Raw genomic sequence first — 24,787 nt, 5'->3', positions numbered from 1 at the left:
AATAGCACTGGTGGCACTTTTATCAGCTCTGCCCACAGCTCACGGTCCACCCGCTCGAGATGCCGGAGTGAGACGCCATTCACAGCAGCTTGCGGAGCTGTTCAGAGTGCGGCGACGTGCGCTGTTACTCAGACAGGGAGTGCATGTTCATGGCTACACTCCTTTCACTGCAGTGCGAGGAGCACCCTGGGCCATGTCCGCTGATCGGTGGGTGGCCCTGTAGACTTACGCAGCTACCACTCTGACACCTATAGGCTCTGTGTCCCCCTTTAGACTGATTCGCATCCCTGAGGGCACTAGAAGGGAAGGCAGTTTGGTCTGGCCCCTGAGCAAGGGGGTGAGGCTCCTTTTACCTTCCCAATCTCTTGTGTCCCAACTACAATCTGGCCCTTACGTGAGCAGTATTTGTGGCTGGCGCCTCTGTAGAGACTGAGTGTTCAGCATTCTCCATGGATTGTACCCCCAGAGCCTGGATTCCCTCCCAGCCCTAGGGTATAGAAGGCAATTATTTTGCTCTCTGGGCACCTCCTGTAATGTCTAACAGCGAGGCCAGCAAGTTCCCGCTACAAGTTCCCTGCTTTAGCTGAGTTTAGCTGAAAGCATTCTGCTGCATCCAGGACTGCCTGATATTCGTTTCAGCTTGGAGGATGGGGTGTCCACGGCTTTGGATAGGACATAAACAGAGAGTGATCATAGAACAAGGCGAATGTTACAAAGGCTGGGAAACCATACAAAAGCATATTTTGTTTCATTTTTAAATTACTAAAATAGAGACTTGGTGTAGGAAATGAGCATTTCCTGTCTGCCCTTTGGGTCCAGAGTAAGCGCCTTACAGAGTGCATGTCAGCTCGAAAGCTCCTGAAAGGAAAGATACAGTATGTGCGCCTGGAGCCTCCTTTATGCCTCCTCTGAGTGCAGAAATGCCCAATGCACCCATGTAGCCATCCTCCTGGCTAAGCACAGTGTTGTTGCTATTCCGTCAGAAGGTGGGGTGTGTGAAGGTAACTGCCCAGATCTCCAGCTCAGGTAAAGCAGCGTAACTCCATTGAAGTCAATGGAGCTGAGCCAATTTACCTGCGCAGACAATCTGGCTCAGGGATCATTATTATAGTTATGACAAAGTCTGATTTTTTTTTCTCCCCCCTTCTTAGGCTGACCCAGCTGGACACAAGAATGAAGCTTCTGGAACCATGGAAGGTAGCCCTTATTGTTCTGGCAGTCGTGTTCTTTCTGGCACTAGTCATCGGTCTGCTTGTCTATTTTTTGCTCTTTGGTAAGTGTGACAGTCTTGGTGAATTGTACGTGCTGGGAGTTTACTCTTGTGATCTTTGTGTGTTGTACAAAGGATGGAATTCACCCCAGGATGTAAGCCCACTTAGGACCTTTTAATCCCATGCTAAGGGTGTAATTAGCACTTTCCTAAAAACACCTCTTAAAAACCAGCCATTTGTCTAAAGTAGGGATTTAAAATCTCTGTCCATTCTATTTCTGTCTCCTCCGCTGGGGTCCAGGTAGAGCGGTTGATGGACAGTTATCACAGTAAGTCCGAGGTCTACTAGCATCCAGCCACTGCAGGATTATGTTCCTATTTTAGTGCTTTATGTAATGATGTCCCTGACTGGGTTGTCTTCAAGGACTGAACCTAGGATGTCTGGATCCAAAAGCAAAAGCCCCTACTGCTTCAGCTAAAGGAGCAACATTTAGTTCAAAGGAGATTGCAAATTCATAAACTTTGCACGTGGCCCATCCTGTCCAGAGTGGCGGATAAAGCTGGCTGGGAAAGCCTCCAGTCACTCTGTAGCTCTGGTTCTGTGATGCACAGTGCCTTCTGCTGTCTTGCTTCAGAGTTGGAAATCAATGTAGGCTCGGATGCAATACCCTGGGTCGAATCCGCTCTGTGGACCAGAGCCTTGCGCAGGGAAGTCCAAGGTGGTGTAGCCAGCTCTATGCTGCCTGTACTGCTCCCTCTTGGGGATAGGGACATCCCAGAGCAGGGCATGGAGCAGAGGGGAAGGGTTGTGCTGGGACGGAACGGGTATGTGGCTTGTGTGTCTTGTATGCTGCCAATCCCTGGCTGACAGAGTGGTCCCTAAGGGCTCTATTGCAGCTGGCCTACCTTCGAGCAGCTTAACACTGAAGACAAAAGCGAGTCTCTGGTTGCCCAAGGATTGGAGGAGCTAAAGGTGGCTTAGAGCCCCCTTTGCCCACAGCACTGAGCAGAGCTCAGCTGCAAATCTAGTCCATGTAACTCCACTGACGTGGAATAAGTGAGATTAGAACCAGAAACCCAGAGTCCTGTTCTGCCTGCCTGGGAGCCATGACATCTGCTACCTAGCTCTGCCATGCTACCTATCTCCAAATGGTAACCTAGGCATTGACCGTTGCTTCTCTCTGCCTCTATAGATCAGGATATGTACTTTTACAATGGGACCTTTAAAATCACTAATGTCCAGTACAACCGTGAGTTTGACAAGCACACCTCAAAAGAATACAGAGACCTGAGCACAAGCATCGAGATGCTGGTAAGTCAGAATTGTTCTTTCTCCCCCCAAGAATGTCCCTGAGAGTCCTGGGTTACGTGACTGGAATGAGATGCTGTTCTACTCCAGGCCGTAGTGTCCAGGCTCCATCCAAAGGGAAGGATAGTCTTGGGGGTAAAGAAGAGGGCTAAGAATCAGGAAATTTGCATTCAGTTCCTGGTTCTGGAATTCATCTGGTGTGTGACCCAAGTCACTCAATTCCTTCATGCATTAGTTTCCCAGTGGAAGCAATGAGAATGATAATTCCTCCTTCACAGGGTTAATTCATTAAGGCTTATAAAGCAGGCTAAGATAATCCAATAGAAAGGATGGCATTCTGTCTGTCTGAGGCCTTTTTCTGGCCCCATTTCAGTCGTATTTAAGTGCCTCACAATCTTTAATGTGTGTATTCTTACAACAGCTACTACCACTTCGTTTCCAGCAAGCCTGGGACATGCTGGAACAGCGCTTTGGGAACTGAGGGCCTGATCCAAAGCCCGTTGGAATCAGTGTGGCTCTTTCCACTGGCTTCACTGAGTTTTGGCTCAAGCCCAACACTGGTGCTGTGTGAATACTTAGACGGTGCAGTCCCGATCAGTGTCTCACTATTGAATCTCAGTGCCAGAAACCAGGGGGGCATGAAATGCTAGCCAATTGGCCAAATATGTTCTCTGCAGCTGCTGGGGTGGGTACGCGGTTGAGAATATGGGAACAGAAGCAACACGTGGACACTCTCCTGTTGAGCGGAAAGCACATAATTCATAGCTCAGGGCAGCCATCCCCTAACTCACTAACCCGTCGGGGGGGGGGTCCTGATTGATGGGAACACTGCGCTCGCTCTCCCCTGTACTCTGTGATGTGTTCGAACGAGGTTAAGCTGAGTACAGTGAACCTCGTCAGCTCTGTGAATGGGCTGTGGCTGCACCATGCCAGTTGGATGGTTCTTTGAAAGCAAGACTCTTAGGTCGGATGAAGGACATTCATCTATGGCAGAGGTGGGCAAACTACGGCCCGCGGGCCACATCCGGCCCCCGGAACCCTCCTGCCCGGCCCCTGAGCTCCGGGCCCGGGAGGCTCGCCCCCGACCCCTCCCCCGCTGCTCCCTCTCCTCCACGGCCTCAGCTCACTGCACCACCGGCACCATGCTCTGGGCTCCATCGGTGGCCTGACCTGGTGCTCTGTGCTGCACCGTGGCGGGGCTGGCTCCAGCCGGGCGGCGCGGCTGCCTGTCCGGGCGCTCCGGGCAGCGCGGTAAGGGGGCAGGGAGCAGGGGGGTTGGATAGAGGGCAGGGGAGTTCGGGGGGGGGGTGTGTGGATAGAGGTCGGGGCGGTCAGAGGGCGGGAAACAGCGGGGTTGAATGTGGGCAGGGGTCCCGGTGGGGCATTCAGGAAGGAGGGGGGGGTTTGGATGGGGCAGAGGTCCCAGGGGGGCAGTCAGGAATGAGAGGAAGGGTTTGATGGGGCAGGGGTCCGGAGGCTGTGACTGCACCGTGCCAGTTGGATGGTTCTTTGAAAGCAAGACTCTTGGGTCAAATGAAGGACATTCAGGGAGCGGGTGGATGGGGCAGGAGTCCCAGGGGGGCCCGTCAGGGGAGAGCGGGGGTTGGATGGGGCAGGAGTCCTGTGGGGTCAGTCAGGGGGGTGAGAAGCAGGGGGGATCGGATAGGGATTGGGGGCCAGGCCACGCCTGGCTGTTTGGGGAGGCACAGCCTCCCCTAACCGGCCCTCCATACCATTTCGGAAATCTGATGTGGCCCTCAGGCCAAAAAGTTTGGGCTTTGATAGAGTTAGGAGCCTGAGCACTGTAGTCTTGTATTCTGGATGCTCTCCAAACAGAATGCCTTAGCTGAGAGTGCGCTGCTGTTACACCCGATTGTATTGTTTCACAAACATTTTCTCTCCTTTTAACAGGTGACCAATACATTTCGAGCCTCCATTTTCAATAAGAAGTACATCAGGTCCCATGTCGTCAACCTGCGGTATGTAAAATGAAATGCCGCTTTCTTCCTCAGCAGGTCTGTTTCCTACTTGAGGTTCACTCGGATGAACCTTTCTCCCAGTCTGGGGTAGCAGGAGGGCAGGGGAAACACATCCTGTTGCCATCAACCAGGACTTTTCAGCAGCAAGATGCTGGCCTGGAGGCTATTCCACGGTTTGCAGTCACTGGGGTTATGGCTGCCCCCTGCCCGTTCTGCTGTCACTTACCCCTGTGCAAAATGGGTGTGAAAGGCTGCCATGCTGAGCTGGTATAAGTGTCTGCACAGGGGGCAGGGCAGGGGGAGTCAGAGGAAGGCCCAGTGCCTCTGTCTTTCCCACAACAGTGTCTTTATGGCCCCAAGAAGCCAAGATTGAGCACTTAAGGTATCCACTTGACCCAAGAGGAGCAGAGAGCTCTAGTGGGACCTGACCCAGTTCAAGGTCTCCAGATTGCTCTGCAAAGTGGCCCAGAGTAACAGGATCTTTCTCTTCTCGATGTCCCAGGAGTGGGTTCAGTGAACCTTATATCAGATGCTCATAAGTGGAGAGGTGCATGCAGGGTGATAGAGCAGTGCAAAAACAAGAAAAGCCCATGCAGGTTTGAATAACTTACCCAGAGGCAGCGTCATGGGAGAGGCAGGCTGCAGACTATGGCTGCTCTATAGCACAGATGACACCGTGTGGTACTGATATGAGCACTGGGGGAATAGCGTGTCCAGGCGCTTCGTTACCACACAGGTACTGACAATTGGGAGGGAGTTCAGTGCTGAGCTAGAGAAGTGGTGAAGTTGCTGGAGGGGGGTTGGCTTTCAAGGAAAGTAGGAAAGAGTTAAATACATGGAGCTTCATTCAGTGCCGACTAATGGCTGGGGAGCGTATCCGGGGCATGGTCACTAAGGAAGGAGGGGAACCACAGAGTGCTGTGGAGCAACGGGTGAAACTCGGAAAGGGTGAATTTAGGCTGCAAGGGAAGTGGTGGAAGTTCCATCCTTCAGCACACTTAATCCAGGTGCCTCAGTCAGAGCTGTTGGGCACAAACCTCTTCTGGTTACTGCTCCGTGGTTCCAATGGCCATATGTCACCCTGTGACCATGATCCACATGGTCGTGTGCTGAGCTCACCCTCACCACCACCCTCAGATGTTGCTCTCCTTAACATCATCCTTTGCCCCTGTCTTTTTCTTTGCTCTTGGCAAGATTCCCACTGACCTCCCCAATCACTCTGACAGGATGAGCTCAGTCAAAATCCCCTGCTAGCTGCTTAGATCCTTCCCATCCCCCTGTCTTCTATTGTGTGTCAGTCCCCAAGTAAGGCCCAGAGGACCTAATGAAAACTAAAGCCATGTAGAAAGAGAAGACAAATAGCAAACGTGCTCACTCACCTCGGTCTTTAATGTCATGTTGGTTTGCAGCCCAGATACCAGTGGAGTGGTGGTGGAGCTTGTGCTGATGTTTGAATTCGCCTCAAACGATAACAGAAAGGCCTTCTCGGAAAGAATCAAGAGCATTTTGCTTAGGCGGCTGCAGACAAACACCGAGGGCTTGGAAATTGACCCCTCGACTTTTCAACTCTCAGGCAAGTTTCTTGAGCTTTCCCTTTTCTCCTTGATTTTGCTGCTCGGGCCATCCCTTTCCTCTGTGCAATGTGATTTGTTTTATAGCGCTGATGTGAGTCCCTGCTGTTTCCTTCTTCCCTCTTCCCAAAACAGCCCTGTCACCCTCATCAGCTGACAACCTGGAAGGGTACTATAAAGCTATAACAAGGATACAAACATGGGCCAGATCTCCAGCTGATGCAACTTTACATTATGCCACTGAAGTCAGTGGGCCAGATTCTAAGTAGACATAAATCAGTATGACCCAACTGAAGTAAGTGGGTCTACACTGATTTACAGCAGCAAAAACTCTGGCTCCAGGTTCCTTTGTTTTCAGAGCATTTTGCTTCTGCTTTGAAATTTTCTAAACCAATGGTGCAGGAAATTCTGGAAGAGTGTTCCTGTTGGTTCACTTTATGTCTCCTGTTTTGCAGCTTCTTTTCTGGACTTCGCAAAAAGAAAAGGAGTACTTGTGGCACCTTAGAGACTAACCAATTTATTTGAGCATGAGCTTTCGTGAGCTACAGCTCACTTCATTGGATGCGAAAGCTCATGCTCAAATAAATTGGTTAGCCTCTAAGGTGCCAGAAGGACTCCTTTTCTTTTTGCGAAGACAGACTAACACGGCTGTTACTCTGAAACCTTTCTGGACTTGTTTTCCCCCACAGTTAGCCCCAGAATCCAACTCCATATTGAATGAAGATAGTTTTTGTGTCCTTCGTCTCCTGCCACAGAAAAAAATGAATTTTGGTGTGGACTCAAATGAATAAAAGGTCACTTCTCCACTCTGTGGTCAGGTGCCCAAATATAAAGCTGTCACACTATTAAAAAGATGCAAAACTGGCAGTATTCCACAAAAGGGCCCCTATTTTTCTGTCCTCACTGTTATCATCTGACAGAACTGGGCAAGAAACTGTTTTCTCATCTAATGAATATATTTTGAGAGTTCAAAACATTTTCCTATCTTGAATCAGGATGAAGAGTCAAACTCAGCTTTTGGTAAACAAACAAAGAGTTGGATTTGGGTCAATTGAAATATTTGGTTTCAGTTTTGATTCCCCCCCCCTCTTTTTTTAGTCTAATTAGTTTACTTTTTGAAACACTTATTTTGAACCCGAAAACCAGAATTTTTCGTTTTTAGAAAATGTTGAAGCAAAAGCTTTTGACAATTTTGACCCTTTTTTCCAGAAGTGTTCACAGTGGGAGAGTTGCCAGAACTGACCCTGTCCCACAAAGCTTTGTTTTTGACAAACTGGCATTTTTCATCTAAAAATATTTCATCAAAAAATTTCCTGCCTGCTTTATTGACAGTCCCCTACTAAATGAGTTTTGTAGCCTAGTTCTTGATCTCAGTGGACCATAATATTCCCCATGGGGGTCCGATTGATTGCTTATCAGAAGGCAGCAAATGTTGCAGTTGGACCATTTTGTACTCTCTGAGAAGATTCCTTTATTTTAGGGAAAAGCTGGAAAATAGGATTAATCTGAGAAGCTGGTTTTTTAAATACTTTTCAGAGAATATTCTTAAAGCAGATACATTGTGAAGCAAGATCTTCCATTGGTTTTAGAAGTAATGGTGTTATAATTTTGACAGAACAAATGTTTCAGATCTGTCACTTTAAGGATCTCCGTTTCCCACTCTTCTTGCTCCCTCTGTTGTGTTGCTGAAGGCTGAGGACACTTCCAAAAAACACATTAGGCTCTTGTCTTGGCATGTGAATCAGGCTGAGCTTTATTTATTCTTTCTTCCTGTGGGGGAGGAACCGCCCCCTGTTCAGGGTGAATGCCTGGGTGGAAAGAAGACGTAAATACCTGTGCCATTATGAAGTGCCGCCATTCCCCGTACTCCCAGCCAGCCCCATGCTTGGAGCCACCCAATCCCTCCGTCCTGTGATAAAGCAATACACATCTAAGCATGTCTCCTCGGAACAGGAATCAAGGGTTTTAGAAGAATACTTTAATCCCTAATGGGCTAGAGTCACCCACCCCACTTCATCACCACATTATTTTAGACTATCCCTTGCAGATAGGTACAGGCCGAATGGGTATGTGGAAGCATCAGGAGTAACCATGACAATGCAGGAGCACTGGGTCAGACTCCGTGCTTGCTGGATCTTGGGGTCTTCCCAGGCCAAGATGACAGCCAGCCACCATTCTGTTGTAATGGATGGAATGCCTCCAAGGAATGGAGTTGGACACAGTTAACGTGGTTTCCTCATGGCCCTCCTTGGAAGAGAAGAAACATTTGCATGCGGAGCAGAGAAGCCAGTGACTCCACTGGGCCAGCATGTGAGATTTGCTCCTCCCTTCCCCCCCCCCCCGCCCCGCAATGAGTTGGAGTGTAGTTCTCCTTCTCACTGGACAGTAACACTCCCATATGGGTGTCTGATTGCTTACAATGAGAATTATGCTCCTTTTATACTGAGAGGTGAGGTGTTGGCAAGGGTGTTTAAATAACTAATTGTGCTGACATGTTGCATGCAACCAGATAAGTTTTTTTAATGATCTAATTACAGGCAATGGTTACTTTTTAAATGGCAACACTGAGACATAATCTGATCAGCTTTATAGCTGTGAAGTACAGTGGCTATCTTTCAATTGCTTTTCTTGGTTATCCGGGCCTCAACATAAACAATGTCAGGATAATTACACTAGTCATATTGTGTAACTTGTAGGACCACATGAATTGCTGCCCTGGATCAGGTCAGGAATCCATCTAGCCCAGTATCGTGTTTCCAACAGTGGCAAATATCAGATGCTCTAGAGGAAGAATTACTGTAACAAAGCATTATGGAATAATCTGTCTGTATGGAAAATTTCCCCTTATGCCAGGCAGTTAGTGGTTAGTTAATCTCTTGAATCAGAGGAGATTATGTCCCTTATGTATGTTTCCTATCTAATATACCTCTGCATGGTCTCATTATACATATAAATGGCTCTAACCCTCTTTGGAATACTGCTAAACTCCTGGATTCAGTGGTATCATGTGGCAATGAGTTCCACAGATTAATTGTGCATTATATGTGTGTGTGGTGGGGGAATTCTTGTATCAGTTTTAAATTTGCCACCTTTAATGTAATTGATTGCCCTGTTGTTCTAGTATTATGAGGGAGAGCAAATAGGGGTGTCCATTCATTAGATTAGCATGTAAACTTTCTAGAAGAAAGATCAGTAGCTGATTACAACTTGGATCCAGCAAATGATGATGTCAGTGACTTCCAGCCTTATCTTGTCTAAACTAATCCATTTAGGGTTTTATACCATGCTTATCTTTGCAGTTGGTTGCATTTACAGGGTTACTTTAGACCAGCACTTACAGACACTCCATCCAAGATCGCTCTTCAAGCCAAGTGACTATCTGAGGGCTTGTACTTTGGGGAACCCCACAGTAGCCTAATCAAGTCCCAAATAGACTTACTAACTGCGAAATCCCCACAAATAGTAAGGCATGCTCATTGGTCTCCTATTACAATACTCCCGGCAGCGCTCCAAAACAATCATCACTTATGTCCCGCAAGGACTTTAAGGAAATCCACCCTGACCAACTGGGACAGTAAGTGTGAGCTGTTCTGACTGTCTGCTGTGTGTTTCATTTCAGGGATGAAGAAGGAAAATGGAGAACACCTTTTCAACAACTGTAAGTACAAGCCGTTTATTAATGGTCCTTAGAGACATGTCATGCTTTCTGGGTTTCAGTGATTTCTACATGACGTGTGCTCAGTCTACAAGCAGAAAGGTGATTCTTCTGACTGACTGTGCTATAAAATCTGCAGGTCAGCCTGGCACCCGGAAAGGATATTACACAGCTGAAATTCAGGTAACAATTCTGTTGAGGATGCATGAGGCAGAAGAGAAATCAGCTCACTTTCTTGTAGCTGGGTTGGCACTGTAGGGCTTGTAGGACTAGGTGCTTGGACAGAGGGGTGATGCGGGGGCCATATAAGTACCTAGGCATTGTCTACATGGGGACTTACCTCCATTTCAGCCACAGGGGATGACCTGTGTTGTTTAGGAAGAAGTAGGGACAAGCTTTCCACGGTGACAAGCTTGCGTCTCCTGGTGGCTGTGGGCTCCTGAGAGGTCTCCCCTAAGAGAAGGCAGGTGACTTTAGTGCTGATGAAAGACAGAAAGTGTCCTGCTTCTTGCCTCTTGGACATGTAGAAGAGTCAGGAGGCCTTCTTGGTCCTTGCTGCTCCTCCCAGCTGCCATTGCTGCTCTTTCGCCTGGTCGTTTAGATGTGTTAGGGGGTGGCCTTCATGCCAGAATGTTGGCTAGCTCCTTTCCTCTTCTCCTGGGCCTTAGAGGGGGTCTGGAGAGATGGCCCTTTGCTCCTCCCAACCTCTGACTGTAGGGCTTCCCCAGCATCCACTCAACGGGCCTACCCCCATGCTTAACGTTAAGTGTGAGAGTAAGTCTGTAAGTCTTCCCCTTAATCTCTCTGGACCTCGATTCCCTATAAAATATGTATAATAATAATACTGTTTGTCTCCCAGTCTGTCTACCTCGTCTGTTTAGACCCTAAGGTCTGTGGGGCAGGGACTCTTTCTGTGTTTGTACAGGGCCTGGCACAATCTCTAGGGGCCCTGATCTCTGCTAAACATAAGCCAAAATTACTCCCTGGCATATATTTTCAGTGCCTCCCAGCCCTAGATCCATTCTTCAGTGTTCCAGTCAAACTGTAGTGTTTAAAAACAGGATCCAAGCACATTCTAGTGTGACAGGATCGGGCCAGATGGCTACAGAAGAGTGATAGAAGGCAGATATATTAGCCCCAGGTTAAGTAGGTCCCTTTTCCCTGGGTAAGGTAACAGGGAAGGTTCCAGAACAATCAGGAACTTTCTGGAAACAGTTAAGACAGACAGGCTGATTAGAACACCTGCAGCCAATCAAGAAGCTGCTAGAATCAATTAAAGCAGGCTTACCTAGGGAGGTGGTGGAATCTCCTTCCTTAGAAGTTTTTAAGGTCAGGCTTGACAAAGCCCTGGCTGGGATGATTTAGTTGGGGATTGGTCCTGCTTCGAGCAGGGGGTTGGACTAGATGACCTCCTGAGGTCCCTTCCAACTCTGATATTCTATGATTCTATGATAATCAGGGCACCTGGGTTTAAAAAGGAGCTCACTTCAGTTTGTGGTGTGTGTGTGAGGAGCTGGGAGCAAGAGACACTAGGAGCTGAGAGTGAGAAGGCATACTGCTGGAGGACTGAGGGGTACAAGCATTATCGGACACCAGGAGGAAGGTCCTATAGTGAGGATAAAGAAGGTGTTGGGAGGAGGCCATGGGGAAGTAGCCCAGGGAGTTGTAGCTGTCGCACAGCTGTTCCAGGAGGCACTCTAGACAGCTGCAGTCCACAGGGCCCTGGGCTGGAACCCAGAGTAGAGGGCGGGCCCGGGTTCCCCCCAAACCTCCCAGCTCCTGGTCAGACACAGGAGGAATTGACCTGGACTGTGGGTTCACGAAAATGGCCAAACTGAGGGCTGCCGTGAATCTCCGAGGTGAGCAAATCCGCCAATAAGTGCAAGACCCACCAAGGTAGAGGAGGAACTTTGTCACACTAGCCATTAATAATCACACGAGGGACAGGGAGATTGATTTTCTTCTGGCGACAAATGTAACCGATATTATTTGTACCTGCTGACTCAAGAAGTGAAGGATTTATTTGCAGGAATCCCTAGCTAGGAAATGTACAGTATACATTGCATCAATAGGGCCTGATCTAAAACTCACTGAAGTCAACGGAAAGACTTCCACTGACTTTGCATCAAGCCCATAGCCTTTGGACTTGATTGTCTTTATGCCATATTATTATTCAGCATTGTAGTTAGACTATTGGCACATCTCTTTGTAGTTAGGTGGGGTGTTGCAATTTCAGTAACTATGGTTGAAGTAGTTCCCAGCTGTTCACAATTCATGGACTTGACAGTGTCATTTTTCGCAGTTCTATACTAGGTTTTATTCTCCATTGTGCATAGTTACTAGCTCGGGGACTCTGCAGTAATGGAAAAGAACGGACGTACCTGCCATACAGGTTTTCAGGACACAGTGCCTGCAGACAGATCCCATTCGCAGCACCGTGTTTCATGTACGTGCTGGGATGCAGGTCCTGGTCCTGAGCTCTTGAGCTAGCTAACAGATATGGTATGTAAGAGCCGTGATGGCTCATAATTCCCCACCCATCCCAGTGACGGTGGGAGAGTCCTTTACTCTGCTGCTTTGATTGCTTGGTTCATCCCTCCTCCCTGCTGCCGCCTGGGGAAACGCTCCTCTGTGCTGGAAGCCTGCCACTCTGCTTGTTTGTTCCTAAAACTTTGTTGGGGGATGGGGAGGGAAGTATTTTTGTTTTGCTCATACAAATATGTGGAGGTGTAGGCCACCTGCTGGTGAGGTGCCATCATGAACACTCCCCTGAGAGGCATGGACCTACCTGCCTGGAGCTATCTGTCCCCACAGGGATCTATCTTTTGCAGAGGTTAGCCTTTGGAGAACATGCCTCTGTCCGGCGATCTAGCTACCGTACCGTGCTGCTGTGTGTGACCAAGGTGAGAGCTTTCAAGGTGGCTATCCTACCACTGCTGGATCCATCGCCGTCCCTGAAGTGGGGTGGAGGCATCCCCTGTTGCTCCAGCTGCTGGTTCCTCTCCGACTCTGGTCGTGAAGGAGCTCCACTGATTAGCTACAACTGGCTGCAGTAGATGCACGTCCACCTTGCTCCCCACAACAACTCTACCTTGTTTAGTGGCTTGACATTGGGTACCAGCTGGGTCAGTCCACCGGACAGGCATTCCCAGCCCTTGGGACTTGCATGTTCGTGCTGACTGAGGCTGATGACTGCACCACCACAGATGTCCTGAGAATTTTCAGCTCCTCCTTGGAGCCTTGGCTTCCGCCCGGCTTTGGATGGCACTGTACTGCCTGGACAGGTTTTATATTCTGACTTTGAGAGCTGTTCCCCATAGAGCTGAGCAAGAAATGGTTTTCCCATCCCATGAAAATGGTGTGGGATTTCCTGTTCTGCACTGGAATGAAACCAAGGCTTCTTGAACCTTTTCAGAAACAAATGAGAGGGGCAGCACCCCAGAATAGCCAACAGCCTGGTGGTCCAGGCACTCCCTTGGGATGTGGGTTCAAGACCCTGATCTATATCTGGCAGAGCACAGACTAGAATCCGAGTCACCCACGTCCCAGCTGACTGCCCTATTCAGGGGTGCCAGAACTGGGGCGGCCAGGGGGGGTCATGGCCCCATCACTTTTAAGAGTGGAAAGACATAGCCCTCCCACTTTTTACTGTCCGTAAGGGTGAGAAATGGGAGAGAGGAGGCAGAAAGGAGTGAGCGGAAGGCGGGATCTTGGGGGAACGGGCGGGGGCCACAGTTTGGATGCCAGTGCCCCCCAACACACACTTTTACGGAGTTTCTGCTGCTCCTGGCTCTAAACATCATGCCCCTGGTTATTCTGGGGTGATGATGGGGTTCGTGTCTCACACCCATAGCAATTCCATCCTGGACCTGAGACAACACCCTGATGAACGTTTTGGTTTTAAGAAATCAGGATTTTCCAAAGGAAAAGAAGTTTCACTGAAAAATTCCCAGCCAGCTCCAGTTCCAAATGCAGACTGGACTGTGCCTCTCCTGAGCAGATACGGCTGCCTCGAAAAGGACCAGACAGCTCTGAGATTGGTTCACAAATGTCGACATGGTCTCCTCTCTGCAGGGGGAGTTGCCCACAGTTCTGAGTCCCAGGTAGATGCTGATAAGAGCTTCTGGGTACTGAGCACTTCTGCAGATCCAGCCATGAGCATCTGTATATACACTGCTTGCTGGATCTACACTGCTCACCCTGGCACATCCTAAGGTGTCAGCTAGACCTTATGCGTTGAGATGGCTGGAGGGCCCAAGGCTTTGAAGTCCTGCTTGCCATGGTGCATACCCTGTTGGTGGTTGACACAGCTCCTCCCTGGTTTGTAATTACTGCCAGCAAAGCGCTGAGCATCCCACTTCTCACCCGGTATACAACCAGCCTCCAGGAGCAACTGACTGAAGCCTCCGATTGCCCCAGGCCCATTGCTGCTCCCGGTGGTAAAGGTGCAGCCCCCGAGTGACAGCAGTAGGCCTCGATGTCTTCTTTCAGGCAGAGCACTCTGGTTTTGTGAAGGGCTTAGTGCTCACCCTGGACTGATAATGCGTCTCCCTGATGCTAGTGCCGCATTTGCTCTCGGTTCCGTGAGAACTCTCAGTCAAGCCTTGAGCAGTGACTCCGAGGACAGAGTGACCAACCTTGGCCCCGCCGCCCCAGTTCAGCTTGGGCTGGCAGCTTTTACATAACCGGTGCTGATGCATGCTCTGGAGATGTCAGCATTCTACCCTGGGCATTGACCCGCAGCATACCGTACCTGACTGAGGTCTGGGGGACAATGGGAAAGGTGATGTTCAGGGGGCACACTTAGACATAGAGGATGTGGGACCAAATATAGCTTCACTGTGGAGGAAGAGAAAGCCAAGCCTTTACACAGGTCACAGAGAAAAGGCTGAGGTCATAGCTTTTATTTGGGGATCACCCAGACCCCTGTTGCTGTTGTGTATTGCAGCAGGGGCTAAAGGCTCTAGCTGAGATCAGGGCCCCATTGTGTGGGGTGCTGTACAAGCACAGACTAAGAGGCAGGTCTTTGTCTGTGTCGACACAAGGAGAGAGAGGAAACAGAGGTAAAGTGACTTAGGTCATACAATAGGCAAGTGGCAGAGATGGGACTAGAACCCAGGTCACCTGAACGCTTGTCTAGTTCATTGCCCCATTCTTTGCACCCCGGTGCCTCTCGGCAAGGCAGGCCTATTGTGGTACTTGGAGATGGGGTCTCAGGTCTGAACCACTGGCTGACGGAGCTCTGGCACCATCTTCATACTGTACAGAGACTGTTGCTGAAAGCGTCTCTGCCCAGGGTTACCTCTGGCTACACAATATGGTGCAAGAGCCTTCTGTTGCCTCAGGCATGTGTTTCTACAGGCATAAGTTTAAAGGGACAATGTCTGTGAGCAGTGGTTTATTCTGGGGCCTGACTTCACTCCCGTTGAGCAGTACGTGACTCTTCAGTTGGCATAGAGCTCACTAGTGAATGACTTGCAGAGTTAGCTAGCACTCCAGGAGTACAGAAGGCCAAGTCAGGCACTTAGACGTAATCTTTACATCAGTTACTCAGGACTCCCGATAGGATTTAAACCCAAAGAATATTAAGCATCTAATTTACGTCGCTTTTTGCCTTTTGCTAAGCTTAGGCAATGAAGATAGACTAGTCAGTTTCACTCTTCTTTAGAATTGGGTTCCATTCAATTCCACCATCTGGCTATCCTGCAGTATTGAGGTTGCAGACACAGTTTAATAAGAGTTCCATTGCAATTTCCATTTAAAAAACCATAATGAAAACATTCCTGTTCATTTTACAAAGGCGTGCTCTTATAACACCTGAATTTTAAGTTAAACGTGACCTGACTCGAGCTGGGCAAAACATTTTCGACCGATAGTTTTTTTTGTCAAAAAATGCCCTTCCCTCCAGCCCCCCCCCGCCCTCCGTGCTCCCAAATTATTTGTGAATTTGGGTCAACAAATACTTGTGGCTGGGAAAACAATGGGAAAAAAATTCAAAGAAATGTTTCATTTCAGATTGTTGTTTTGTTCTGACTTTTCATCTTGAAATGGCATTTCAAATTCAAATTTGGGCAATTAAGATAATATGCAAAAAGGGTGAACTCCGTCCACCGGATCTGTGCTGCAGCCAGCTTTTAAATAGCCCTTTGGAGGAAACCTGTCAGTCAGCCAGACGGTCGACCCACAAGGGTTGGCCGTATGGCCTCACCACCTCAGAGACTGAGCTTTTGGGCTCATCCTTCCTGCCCCACATCATGAGCTCTGCCTAGCGAGACCAGCTGAGATAGACTCCTGGTCTGAGACTTTCACACTCTTCAGGGACCAGTGCACCTCAGCAAACATTTGCTGTGACCCCAGGCAGCCTTTTCAAAACAGAGTAGGATTTATTAGTCACCTCGAACACAGCACTGGCAAGTCCTTAGGTTAGCACGGAGAAATAGACAGAGTCCATTCTGGCCAAGCCAGCTTTCCACCCAGCAAAGCTGCCAGGGAGTCCTTCTGGCTTGCCATCTCTCTCTGTCAGTCCCAAGTGAGAGCTGCCGTCTCTCTCCCAAAAGCCAGCCCTTATCTCAGCCCCATGACACTTCTCTGTCCAGTTCCTGCAGGCCTATGCTGAGTTCCATCTGCCAGGGCGTCCCTTGGATAAGTGTCAGTTGCTCAGTTCTTGGGGCTTCTGTTATCTTTGTGAACCCGCCATTGATATGTGTCGGTTTCAGCCAGTCCTTTACCGACCCACTCATTCCACCCCAGACTGTTACATGACATAACACTTTATGTCTCCTGCTTTGCCCCAAGAGCAGCTTTTTAACTCTTGTGTAGCCATTCGGTAGCAATGCAAAGTACAGAGGCAAACTGAGGCGTGCATAGGAATCATAAAAATATTTCAGAAAATTCCCACTTTTGTCAGACCTCTTCCCCCCTCCCAAACCAAAACCAACCCCCCCCTCCCAAATCCGCTGAATTGAAACAAAAACTAAAAAACAAAGTTTTGAATCGACAAAAACATTTCAGGTCTGTTATTGATTCAAACACATCTTTTGAGTTGATGAAAAATTTTGAAAATATTTTGGTTTTGTTTCTCATCGAAGTGGATATTTAGTTCAGTCCCCAAATCTAAAAATCAATTATTTGCTCAGTTCAAGACCTGACACAATCAGTTATACAAAATATACTTTAATAGATCTCTACAAAAATCCATATTTATTACATCCTCCAGACAAATGTTGACCTTACAGGAAATGGGCAATAGTAGACGGAGTTTAGCTTATTTTGGTTAAATCCATGTATACAGATTAATCCTACCTGCAACTGTGTTTTACTTCTGGGTTATGATTTAGATATGTATTTAGTTTTTAAATGTTTTTACTATTCTTTAAGAGATCTTCTCATTATTTATAATAATAATGTTGTTTTTCTTTATGCAGCTAGATGGGAGGATTAATATGTTTATGTAACCCTTCTGCCCGTCAGAGTTGGCAGCAACAAGGGCCCGGTTCAGTATCTAGGGGATCCATTCCAATAACACAATGCAAACCGGCTCGAGCCCCCACCCAGTGACCTGGGACAAATATATACCACCCCCGCTGGGCGCCTCCAAGAGGCAATACTTCCCCTCTCGCAAGCACAGAGTCTGAGTGTAGCAAAAAGCCTTTTAATAACAGAGAGAAACAATGTGGCATTATGTTGGGGAAACACCACCAACAGGATTCATAACACAACCCATGAGCAAAAACAACCCCACCCCAAGCAAATTGGGGCGTGTCCTTTCCCTTTGGTCCTTGAGTCCAGCAACCCAAAATCACCCAAAGTCCCAAAAGTCCAATGACCCAAAAGTCTCTGTCCCTGGTCAGGGGAGCCCCAGAGTTCGAAAGTTTATCTGCAGAGTTTTACCTCCCAACCTGGGTGGAGATGGGGGTGGAGAGTAAAGGGGCACCTTACGTGGTCGAAAGCTGATGGCCCCACCTCTCCATGGGGCTCCACTCTGCCAGCCACCTCATGAGCTGCTCCAGGCATCCCACAAACTGCTCCGCTCCACCAGCCGCTCCGCTCTGCCAGCCGTCCCACAAACTGCTCCACAATATATCTTCAGGCTCCCCCACTACTTAACACGACGCTCAGTGATTTCAGCTCTTAGTCAGTTCAGCTCTTTTGTGATTTCAGTTTGTAGTAGGGGAGCCTCAGTGCTGGTACACCATTAGCCCAAAGTGAATTCAGCTCAGCAGCCTGTAACTAGACTCCTCATAGAATCAAAATTAGCTCTGATATGCCACAGTGGAGACAGGAGGAAGTGCAATTAGCATGTAAGGCCCTCACCAAGGGGCCCATACCACCAAGTATATTAATACCTGTCCCCAGCCTCTCTCCATTCACTGGGAGTTGGAACCCATGACCCTTGCCTAGCGAGTGCTGCTTAGTTGATGGTGAGTCCCTCCATCATAACAAAAGGCCAAGTACAGTTCCACTCTCCTTGATTCACATAATCAGGATAATAACAGTTTATTCCTGCCCCACTAACAGAGAAACTGGGGCTCCTACAGGCAGGGGGCGTGTGCCTATGCAAATGAGATCAGCCCCTGAAGTTCTTTTCCACAACCCACCAAGACTCGCCACCAGATGTCAGGGTGGAGCTCATCCTGACTCTGCTTACATCTAGATACAAGGGTGGGGTGGTTATTTAAATGGCATAATTATAAATACAATATATTTTGGTTCATTCTTATTTTAAGATTGTTTGTTTGGTTTTTGTTGTCATTATACTTGACTATGTATGTCTTCTGTGTGCCTAATATTGTGTGTGTGTGTGTGTGTGTGTGAAATCTCACCCTGTGTGACTGTGGTTGAATATCAGTGCAGCTGTGGTGTCATATCTGTTTATCTGAATGCTGTTCATTTGATGACAGCTATGTTATAACTAACAAAATGCAAGCAGCCATTTGTATTCAGCATGCTGGGAACATACACCAAACAAAAGCCTGTCTTTCTTTCCTGGGGAGCAGTCCAGCTAAGTCGGTCCTTTCTTTGATAGGTTGTGGGATACGAACAAGTAAATCACTTTCCTACGCAAACAGAATAACGGGAGGCATCTCTGCCCAGGTTGGCGAGTGGCCATGGCAGGCTAGTCTTCAGCTGAGCGGTATCCACCGCTGCGGTGCAACGCTGATCAGTAACACGTGGCTTATAACTGCAGCTCACTGCTTTAGAGGGTAAGATCCCAGCTTGGAGAAAGGATGCTGTAAAAGACTGTGTGCCCTTACAGACACCAATCTGGAATTCTGTGACATTTGGAACCAAAACAGAACCCCTAGATGTATCCAGGTTCTGATCCTTCAGTTTGGCTCTGAGCTGTGCCTGGGAAGAGACCTGAGAGGTGGTGGAAGTCAAAGATGGCTGTATTCTACCTTTCAATTCCGCCCAGCCCTCGGGCTGCTCGGTGTCAATTCAGCCACCAGTGCAAGTTAGAGCAACCTTGGGGCTGTTCTAACTTATACCAGCTGGCAACATCCCTCAGGGGATTGCTGGAGCACAGCAGTGTTCTGGCCAAGCTCTGTGCTTCCCAACACATGTAGCTCTGCATTTGGGTGCCTAACTGGGAGCTGAGCTCTTTGAAAAATTGTCTGTGTATGCCTGTGATCTAATCTTGTATCTCTTTCAGACAACAGAATCCCAGTAGGTGGACGGCTAGCTTTGGAACTGTCATAAGGCCTCCGCAAAGCAGAAGATCCATCCGCAACATCATCATTCATGAAAAATACTCTGATGCCGTTCAAAACCACAATTATGACATCGCTGTTGTGCAGCTCTCCTCCCCCGTGGAATTTACAAATGTCATTCGCATGGTCTGTCTCCCCGAGGAATTTTACGTCTTCCCACATAACACTACCTGCTTTGTCACGGGATGGGGCGCTTTACGGAATGAAGGTGAGTGTCTCCTCAAAGAGCCCTCCCATGACGTTATGTTTTTAGTTCATTTTCAGTTCATTATGCAAGTGAACGTGATTTCTTATCTGATTAGTCTGGTGGCTAATTAGCCATTGGCACAGCTTACCAAAGGAAGTGGGACATTCATTCTGACACAAAGGTTTTAAATCGGGATTGGATATCTTTCTAAACGAGACACCCCCGCTCGACCAGCAGCTGTTGGGCTCAAAGAATAATTCTTTCCACTGCAGGAGTCACTGAGTGAAGTTTTACAGGAGGTCAGACCAGGTGATCAGAATGGTCCCATCCGACCTTCAAATCAATTACCAGGCTGAGCATCTGCGTGTTATATGCAGGTTGGCTCAGTTCATTGTATTCGGCATTTTCTGGGACATGGCAGAGCTGCAAGCCACTAGTGCAAGGACGAGAAAAGAGTCCCCCGTTGCTGTTTATGCCATTAGCAAGGCTAAGCACATTTCATTCATGCATTCAGTCACCAGCTTCCTTTCTGTCCCATTGACTTTGTTTATACATCTGGCATCGGCTTGGTGTTATCTAGCTTCCAGAACCTTTAAATTTGCCCTAGAAGTTCTCTTCACTTAACCACTGAGCACATGCTTAACTTTAAGACAGATTGACATCAGTGGGACTTAACGCTAAACCTTAAGAGCATTGTTGGTTTATACCTATATTAGACTTTCGCTGTAATCATGGATTGTCCAAAACCATATTCTCATTGGGGCTTTCTGATCTCACAGACATGTATTAACTCCCCACAGTGCACAGCTGGGACCTCGGCACCAGAAATCCCTGTGTCCATTATATTAGAGGGGTGAGGTCAAAAAATGAATGGGGTGGGGGACTTGGATTAAGGCGCCCTGTGGGGATGGATGCTGAAGTGGCAGCTGGGTTTGGGGCAAGTGAGAGGCCGAAGGAGGATAAACTGTTCTCTTCCCAAAGTGTCAACCTGGCCACTTCCTTTAGGCGCTGAAATGGAAGCTGAGCATTTGTTAGCTCCTCCTGCTCCCCCCAGGCCTTGGCTTGTAGAACCCATTTGTAAATTCTAAATCCTTTCTTTCCCATTTTAGGTTCAAGCATTAATAATCTCCGGCAAGCGGAAGTGAAGATCATAGACACGAACATTTGCAATAGAGCAGAAGTGTACAATGGGGCCATCGCACCTGGGATGGTGTGTGCTGGATACTTGGAGGGGGAAATAGATGCTTGCCAGGTAGGTCTAATATCAATGCGGAGAACTGATCAGCGTGAGAACTGCAGACAGATACTTCCCTGCGCCTGGTGGTCTCTGAACATACGCATTTTAACAGACTACACCGGCGTCCAGCTCAGGGTTCTGATTTACAGAGCTCCTGTGGGAGCTGGGGAGGGAAGGGGTAGTCTATTACAATCCACAACTTCAGAGCACATTACTTATATCTGCACCAAAGAGACCCATGATAGCAGATTGCTATTTTTGGAGATTGTAAAAATCCAGGGATGACGCAAAGAAAGAAATAGGAGACTATAAGGGGGTGGGGCAGGGACGTGCTCAAGAGGGGGCAAGCAGCCCCCCCGCCCCGTAATCACTGGGGGGCACAGAACTTCTCCAGCCCCAGGGCCACGGAGGCAGGGAAGATTGAGCTCTGGCCGGGGCTGGGGCAGGGTGGAGGGAGGGAAGATCGGGCAGCGGGGTGGAAGGGGGAGCGAGGTTCTGTGCCCATGGGGTGGGGGTTTGCAATAGTGAACATGGGGCATGTACCCTGAACAACTGTAATGACAAAACTGTAGGGGCCTGATTTTCGGATGGTGTAAATTAGCATAGTTCCGTTGACTTCCGCAGTCCTAGGCTGATTTACTGCAGGTGAGGCTTTGGCCCTGTGTGTATAATTTGTGTGTGTGTGTATATATCTATAAGAGAGAGTATATACATGAGGGTGTGATAGGTATAAAGGTTTCACCAACATATGTTTGAGGTGGACACACAATGACATTGACCATCTTCTCAATAAATGCAGTGAAGGTTGATTTCTACTGAGGCTGTTTAATGCCTTTCTCACAATCGACAGCGGCATCTCCATTGTCCTGTGGGTCTGAGTAACACTGAGGATCATCGTCCCCTGCACATTCCAGTTTGCAGAGCAGTATACTCTGTGATCTGGTAGATGCACCAATGCTGGATTGGCTGCAGCTGTTAGGAGGGCAGCTTAGAACAGGATTTTCAAATGCATTTAGTGCTGGCCTAGCTCTGCACCCCTGGAGTCCATGAGAATATTCCCATTGGCGCCAGCAGGAGCAGAGCTAGGCCAGGGCTGAGTGCATTTGAAAATCCCACCCTCTGTTTTTAGTATTGGGCTGACAGTGGTACCCAGGAGTTCCAGTTAAGATCAGGGCCCCATTTTGCCAGGCGCTAGAGAAACCCATTCAACGATAGGGGCCAAACCGTAGAGAGCTTGCAATCTAAAACATGTATTTTAAGTTTGTAATTACATGAATAAATACTTGCATTCACTTGTGGATCCTGGGGCTAGCCCATTATATAAGATTGGCTGATCTGACCACTGTTATATTGGGAACCAATGAATTAATTCCTGTCCCCCGGGCAGGTGATCAATTTGGAGTGTGGGCGTAATTTACCTTTATCAAAGCATGCATGGAAACAGGTGTTATTGCTGGGCATAGAATTACCCAGTCCTTTGATAATTCCAGCTACAGTAGTTGACCTTCTAAGACCTTCTGCAGCAGTGAATTTCCACAGGCTAGCTGACTGGTTTGAGAGGACTTATTTCATTTATCCTAAATGGATTCACTTTGGCTAGTTATGATAATTACAAAAATATTTACCCTGTTTAATTGTCAAAAGGCTCATAAACATTAATTGAATCTTAGTGCTCCTGTAGGCTAGGTCAGTATGAATTCGTACACCTCTTTTACAGATGGGGAAACCAATGAAGAGGGAAAGGGCCATCAGGTCAAGATTTTCAAACCTCAGTGCCTACGTTTAGGTTCCTAAAGCCTTATTTAGACACTTAAGTAGTTGATTTGATGTTCAAAAGTGCTGAGTACCCAACAGCTCCTTCTGAAGTCAAGAGTAGCTGCTGTGTGCTAGGAACATCTGAAAATCACGTCACCTATTGAACGACTTCAGTAAGGATACAGGAGCTTGAATTTAGGCTGCTATTTTTGAAAATGTTGGCCCTAAATCGGTATTTAGGCATCTACGTAAAAGTAGATGGATTCACAGAGGGCACGAGACCATCCGGTTTGCTACATTAAGGAGCTCTGGGTGCTTAGCACTTCTGAAAAACGGGTCTCTTTCATTTCGGTGCCTAAGGTAGGAGACTAACTCTGTGTTGCTAGATTTGAAAATGTTGGGCTAAGTGAATGAAGTCGTCCATTTCAAAGCTGGGATTTTAACTGACTCCTAAAAGGCGCGTGTTAGTGGCTAGGAATAGGGTAATATCCCTTAAAATAGTTTGTGAGCCTTCCAGTGGTGCTCACTGTATTCCATGATTTAGAAGCCAATAGAACCTGGCCAGAGCAGCCGCGTGTATATGTAGCCAAGGCTTGCACGTTGTGTGTATCCAATCTACATAATTATCTGGGCCCCAGCATGCCTGTATGTTTCTTCATTTATTGATGTGTAAAGATAAAATGACACCATACTATTGGAGTAAGTCTCCCGCCAGAGGATGAAAGAATACATAGCTCCTCTGCTCACCTTGCATATATTGAGAGGGGAAGATATAGCTTCTATCAGCGAAGTTGATAGAAAAAGTCCTTCAGGAATACCAGAAATAACTTACCCACCAGCCAGCAGCCTGTGACCTTATTCTCAAGTGTGATGTTACTTATGTAGTAAATGAATTTGAACAATTGGCTTTAAGATTTGCTTTAATATTTAAATAAATCCACCTGCTTTGCTCTCAGTTTCTTCCTGCTGAATTCCACCTTTCTCTCCCCTGTAGGGTGACTCTGGTGGCCCTCTGGTCACTGAAGATAGAAGAGGAGTCTGGTTCCTTGTTGGAATAGTGAGCTGGGGAGACGAATGTGCTAAAAAAAATAAACCTGGCGTCTACACACGAGTGACTTACTATCGGGATTGGATCGCTGCAAAAACTGGCCTCTGAAGGAGTCACAAGTGGGTTAAACTGCACAGGCTGGGTACACAAGCCAGGAACTCCACAACACTCTTTACCAGTCTATGCTTCGTTTACTGTCCAAAGCAAGCGCCGGCTTAGCTTGTGGTGACATTCCTACCGCTCAGTTACTCGTCTCTGAACTGAATTGCTCTGGCCTGTCGAAGGAGAGGAACAGACTCAATCAAACTTGCACAAGGAGCACAAACTGCTGACTGATTTACCACTTAGGAAAGTGTATCTACTGCTTCCAGGAAAGGCAGGTTATTCTGCATCCTCAACCCAGGACTGAGAATAACCCTGCTTTCCACCCTCTATGCTACACACCTCCTGCTGGGATCAGATGACTTGGCCATGGTTTTCCTAGCTGAGCAAAACGCCCCCTTGGTTGGAGCCCATCGGCGCAAATCGTCAGTCACCTGGACAGGTTGTGATTGATCCACAGCATTTCCCTCCAGTTGCCGAGTGCCTGGCCTCCTGCATTACTCCACCACAGCGGTGGAAATCAACCAAAGTTTACTCCATGGCAGCACAGGGCATTAGCAGTAGGCCACAGCACTTGACTTTAAACAGCACCATCCCTACTGGCACCAGAAGCCTGTTCGAACCAAAGGCAGGTAGGGCTGTCTTCTCCTGCCGCGCTACATGGGGCTGTGTCACTGAGCACATTCTATTGGAGGTACTCAACGGATGGCCAGGGAGGCCACTTGTGAACTCGGTTATGCCACACACAGAAATCCTTGGCCAGTGTGTAATTAACACACAGAGCTTCCCACCAGCAAAAAGGAACACCCACCTCCAATGTGGCTGAACTTCCTGGGGGAGGAGCTTTGACCCAGGAGACCGTACTTATTGATCATGTGCATCACAGTAGTGCCCAAGAGCCAACCAAGAATAGCAGACAGTCCCTGCCCCAAAGCGCTCACAGTCTAAATAACCTCTTAGCTTCTACTTTGCTTCCTGATGGGGTGGAGGGAGGAGAGTCTGTATCCCATTGCTGGGCATGAAT

The 24,787-nt window shown here is 48.1% G+C and overlaps 1 protein-coding gene across 1 annotated transcript; it reads left to right on the top strand.

Annotated features, from left to right (window-relative positions):
* The first annotated feature begins 59 nt into the window (after positions 1-59).
* Positions 60-23,769, top strand: LOC140910922 (transmembrane protease serine 11A-like). Its single transcript, XM_073343073.1, has 10 exons — positions 60-67; positions 1,152-1,273; positions 2,404-2,522; positions 4,431-4,498; positions 5,908-6,071; positions 9,689-9,727; positions 18,750-18,927; positions 19,377-19,642; positions 20,731-20,873; positions 23,608-23,769. Exons 1-10 carry the CDS (start codon positions 60-62, stop codon positions 23,767-23,769), a joined length of 1,269 nt encoding a protein of 422 aa, XP_073199174.1.
* The last annotated feature ends 1,018 nt before the right edge of the window (positions 23,770-24,787 follow it).

Source organism: Lepidochelys kempii, chromosome 4 (genome assembly GCF_965140265.1).
Source record: "Lepidochelys kempii isolate rLepKem1 chromosome 4, rLepKem1.hap2, whole genome shotgun sequence".
In the NCBI taxonomy this organism is placed as follows: domain Eukaryota; kingdom Metazoa; phylum Chordata; order Testudines; family Cheloniidae; genus Lepidochelys; species Lepidochelys kempii.
This window is presented reverse-complemented; position numbering and strand designations above follow the sequence as displayed.

Coding starts and splice junctions, on each gene's coding strand:
- LOC140910922 (XM_073343073.1), top strand. Junction 6,072..9,688: donor CTCGACTTTTCAACTCTCAG/GCAAGTTTCTTG, acceptor GTTTCATTTCAG/GGATGAAGAAGGAAAATGGA. Junction 18,928..19,376: donor GCAGCTCACTGCTTTAGAGG/GTAAGATCCCAG, acceptor TATCTCTTTCAG/ACAACAGAATCCCAGTAGGT.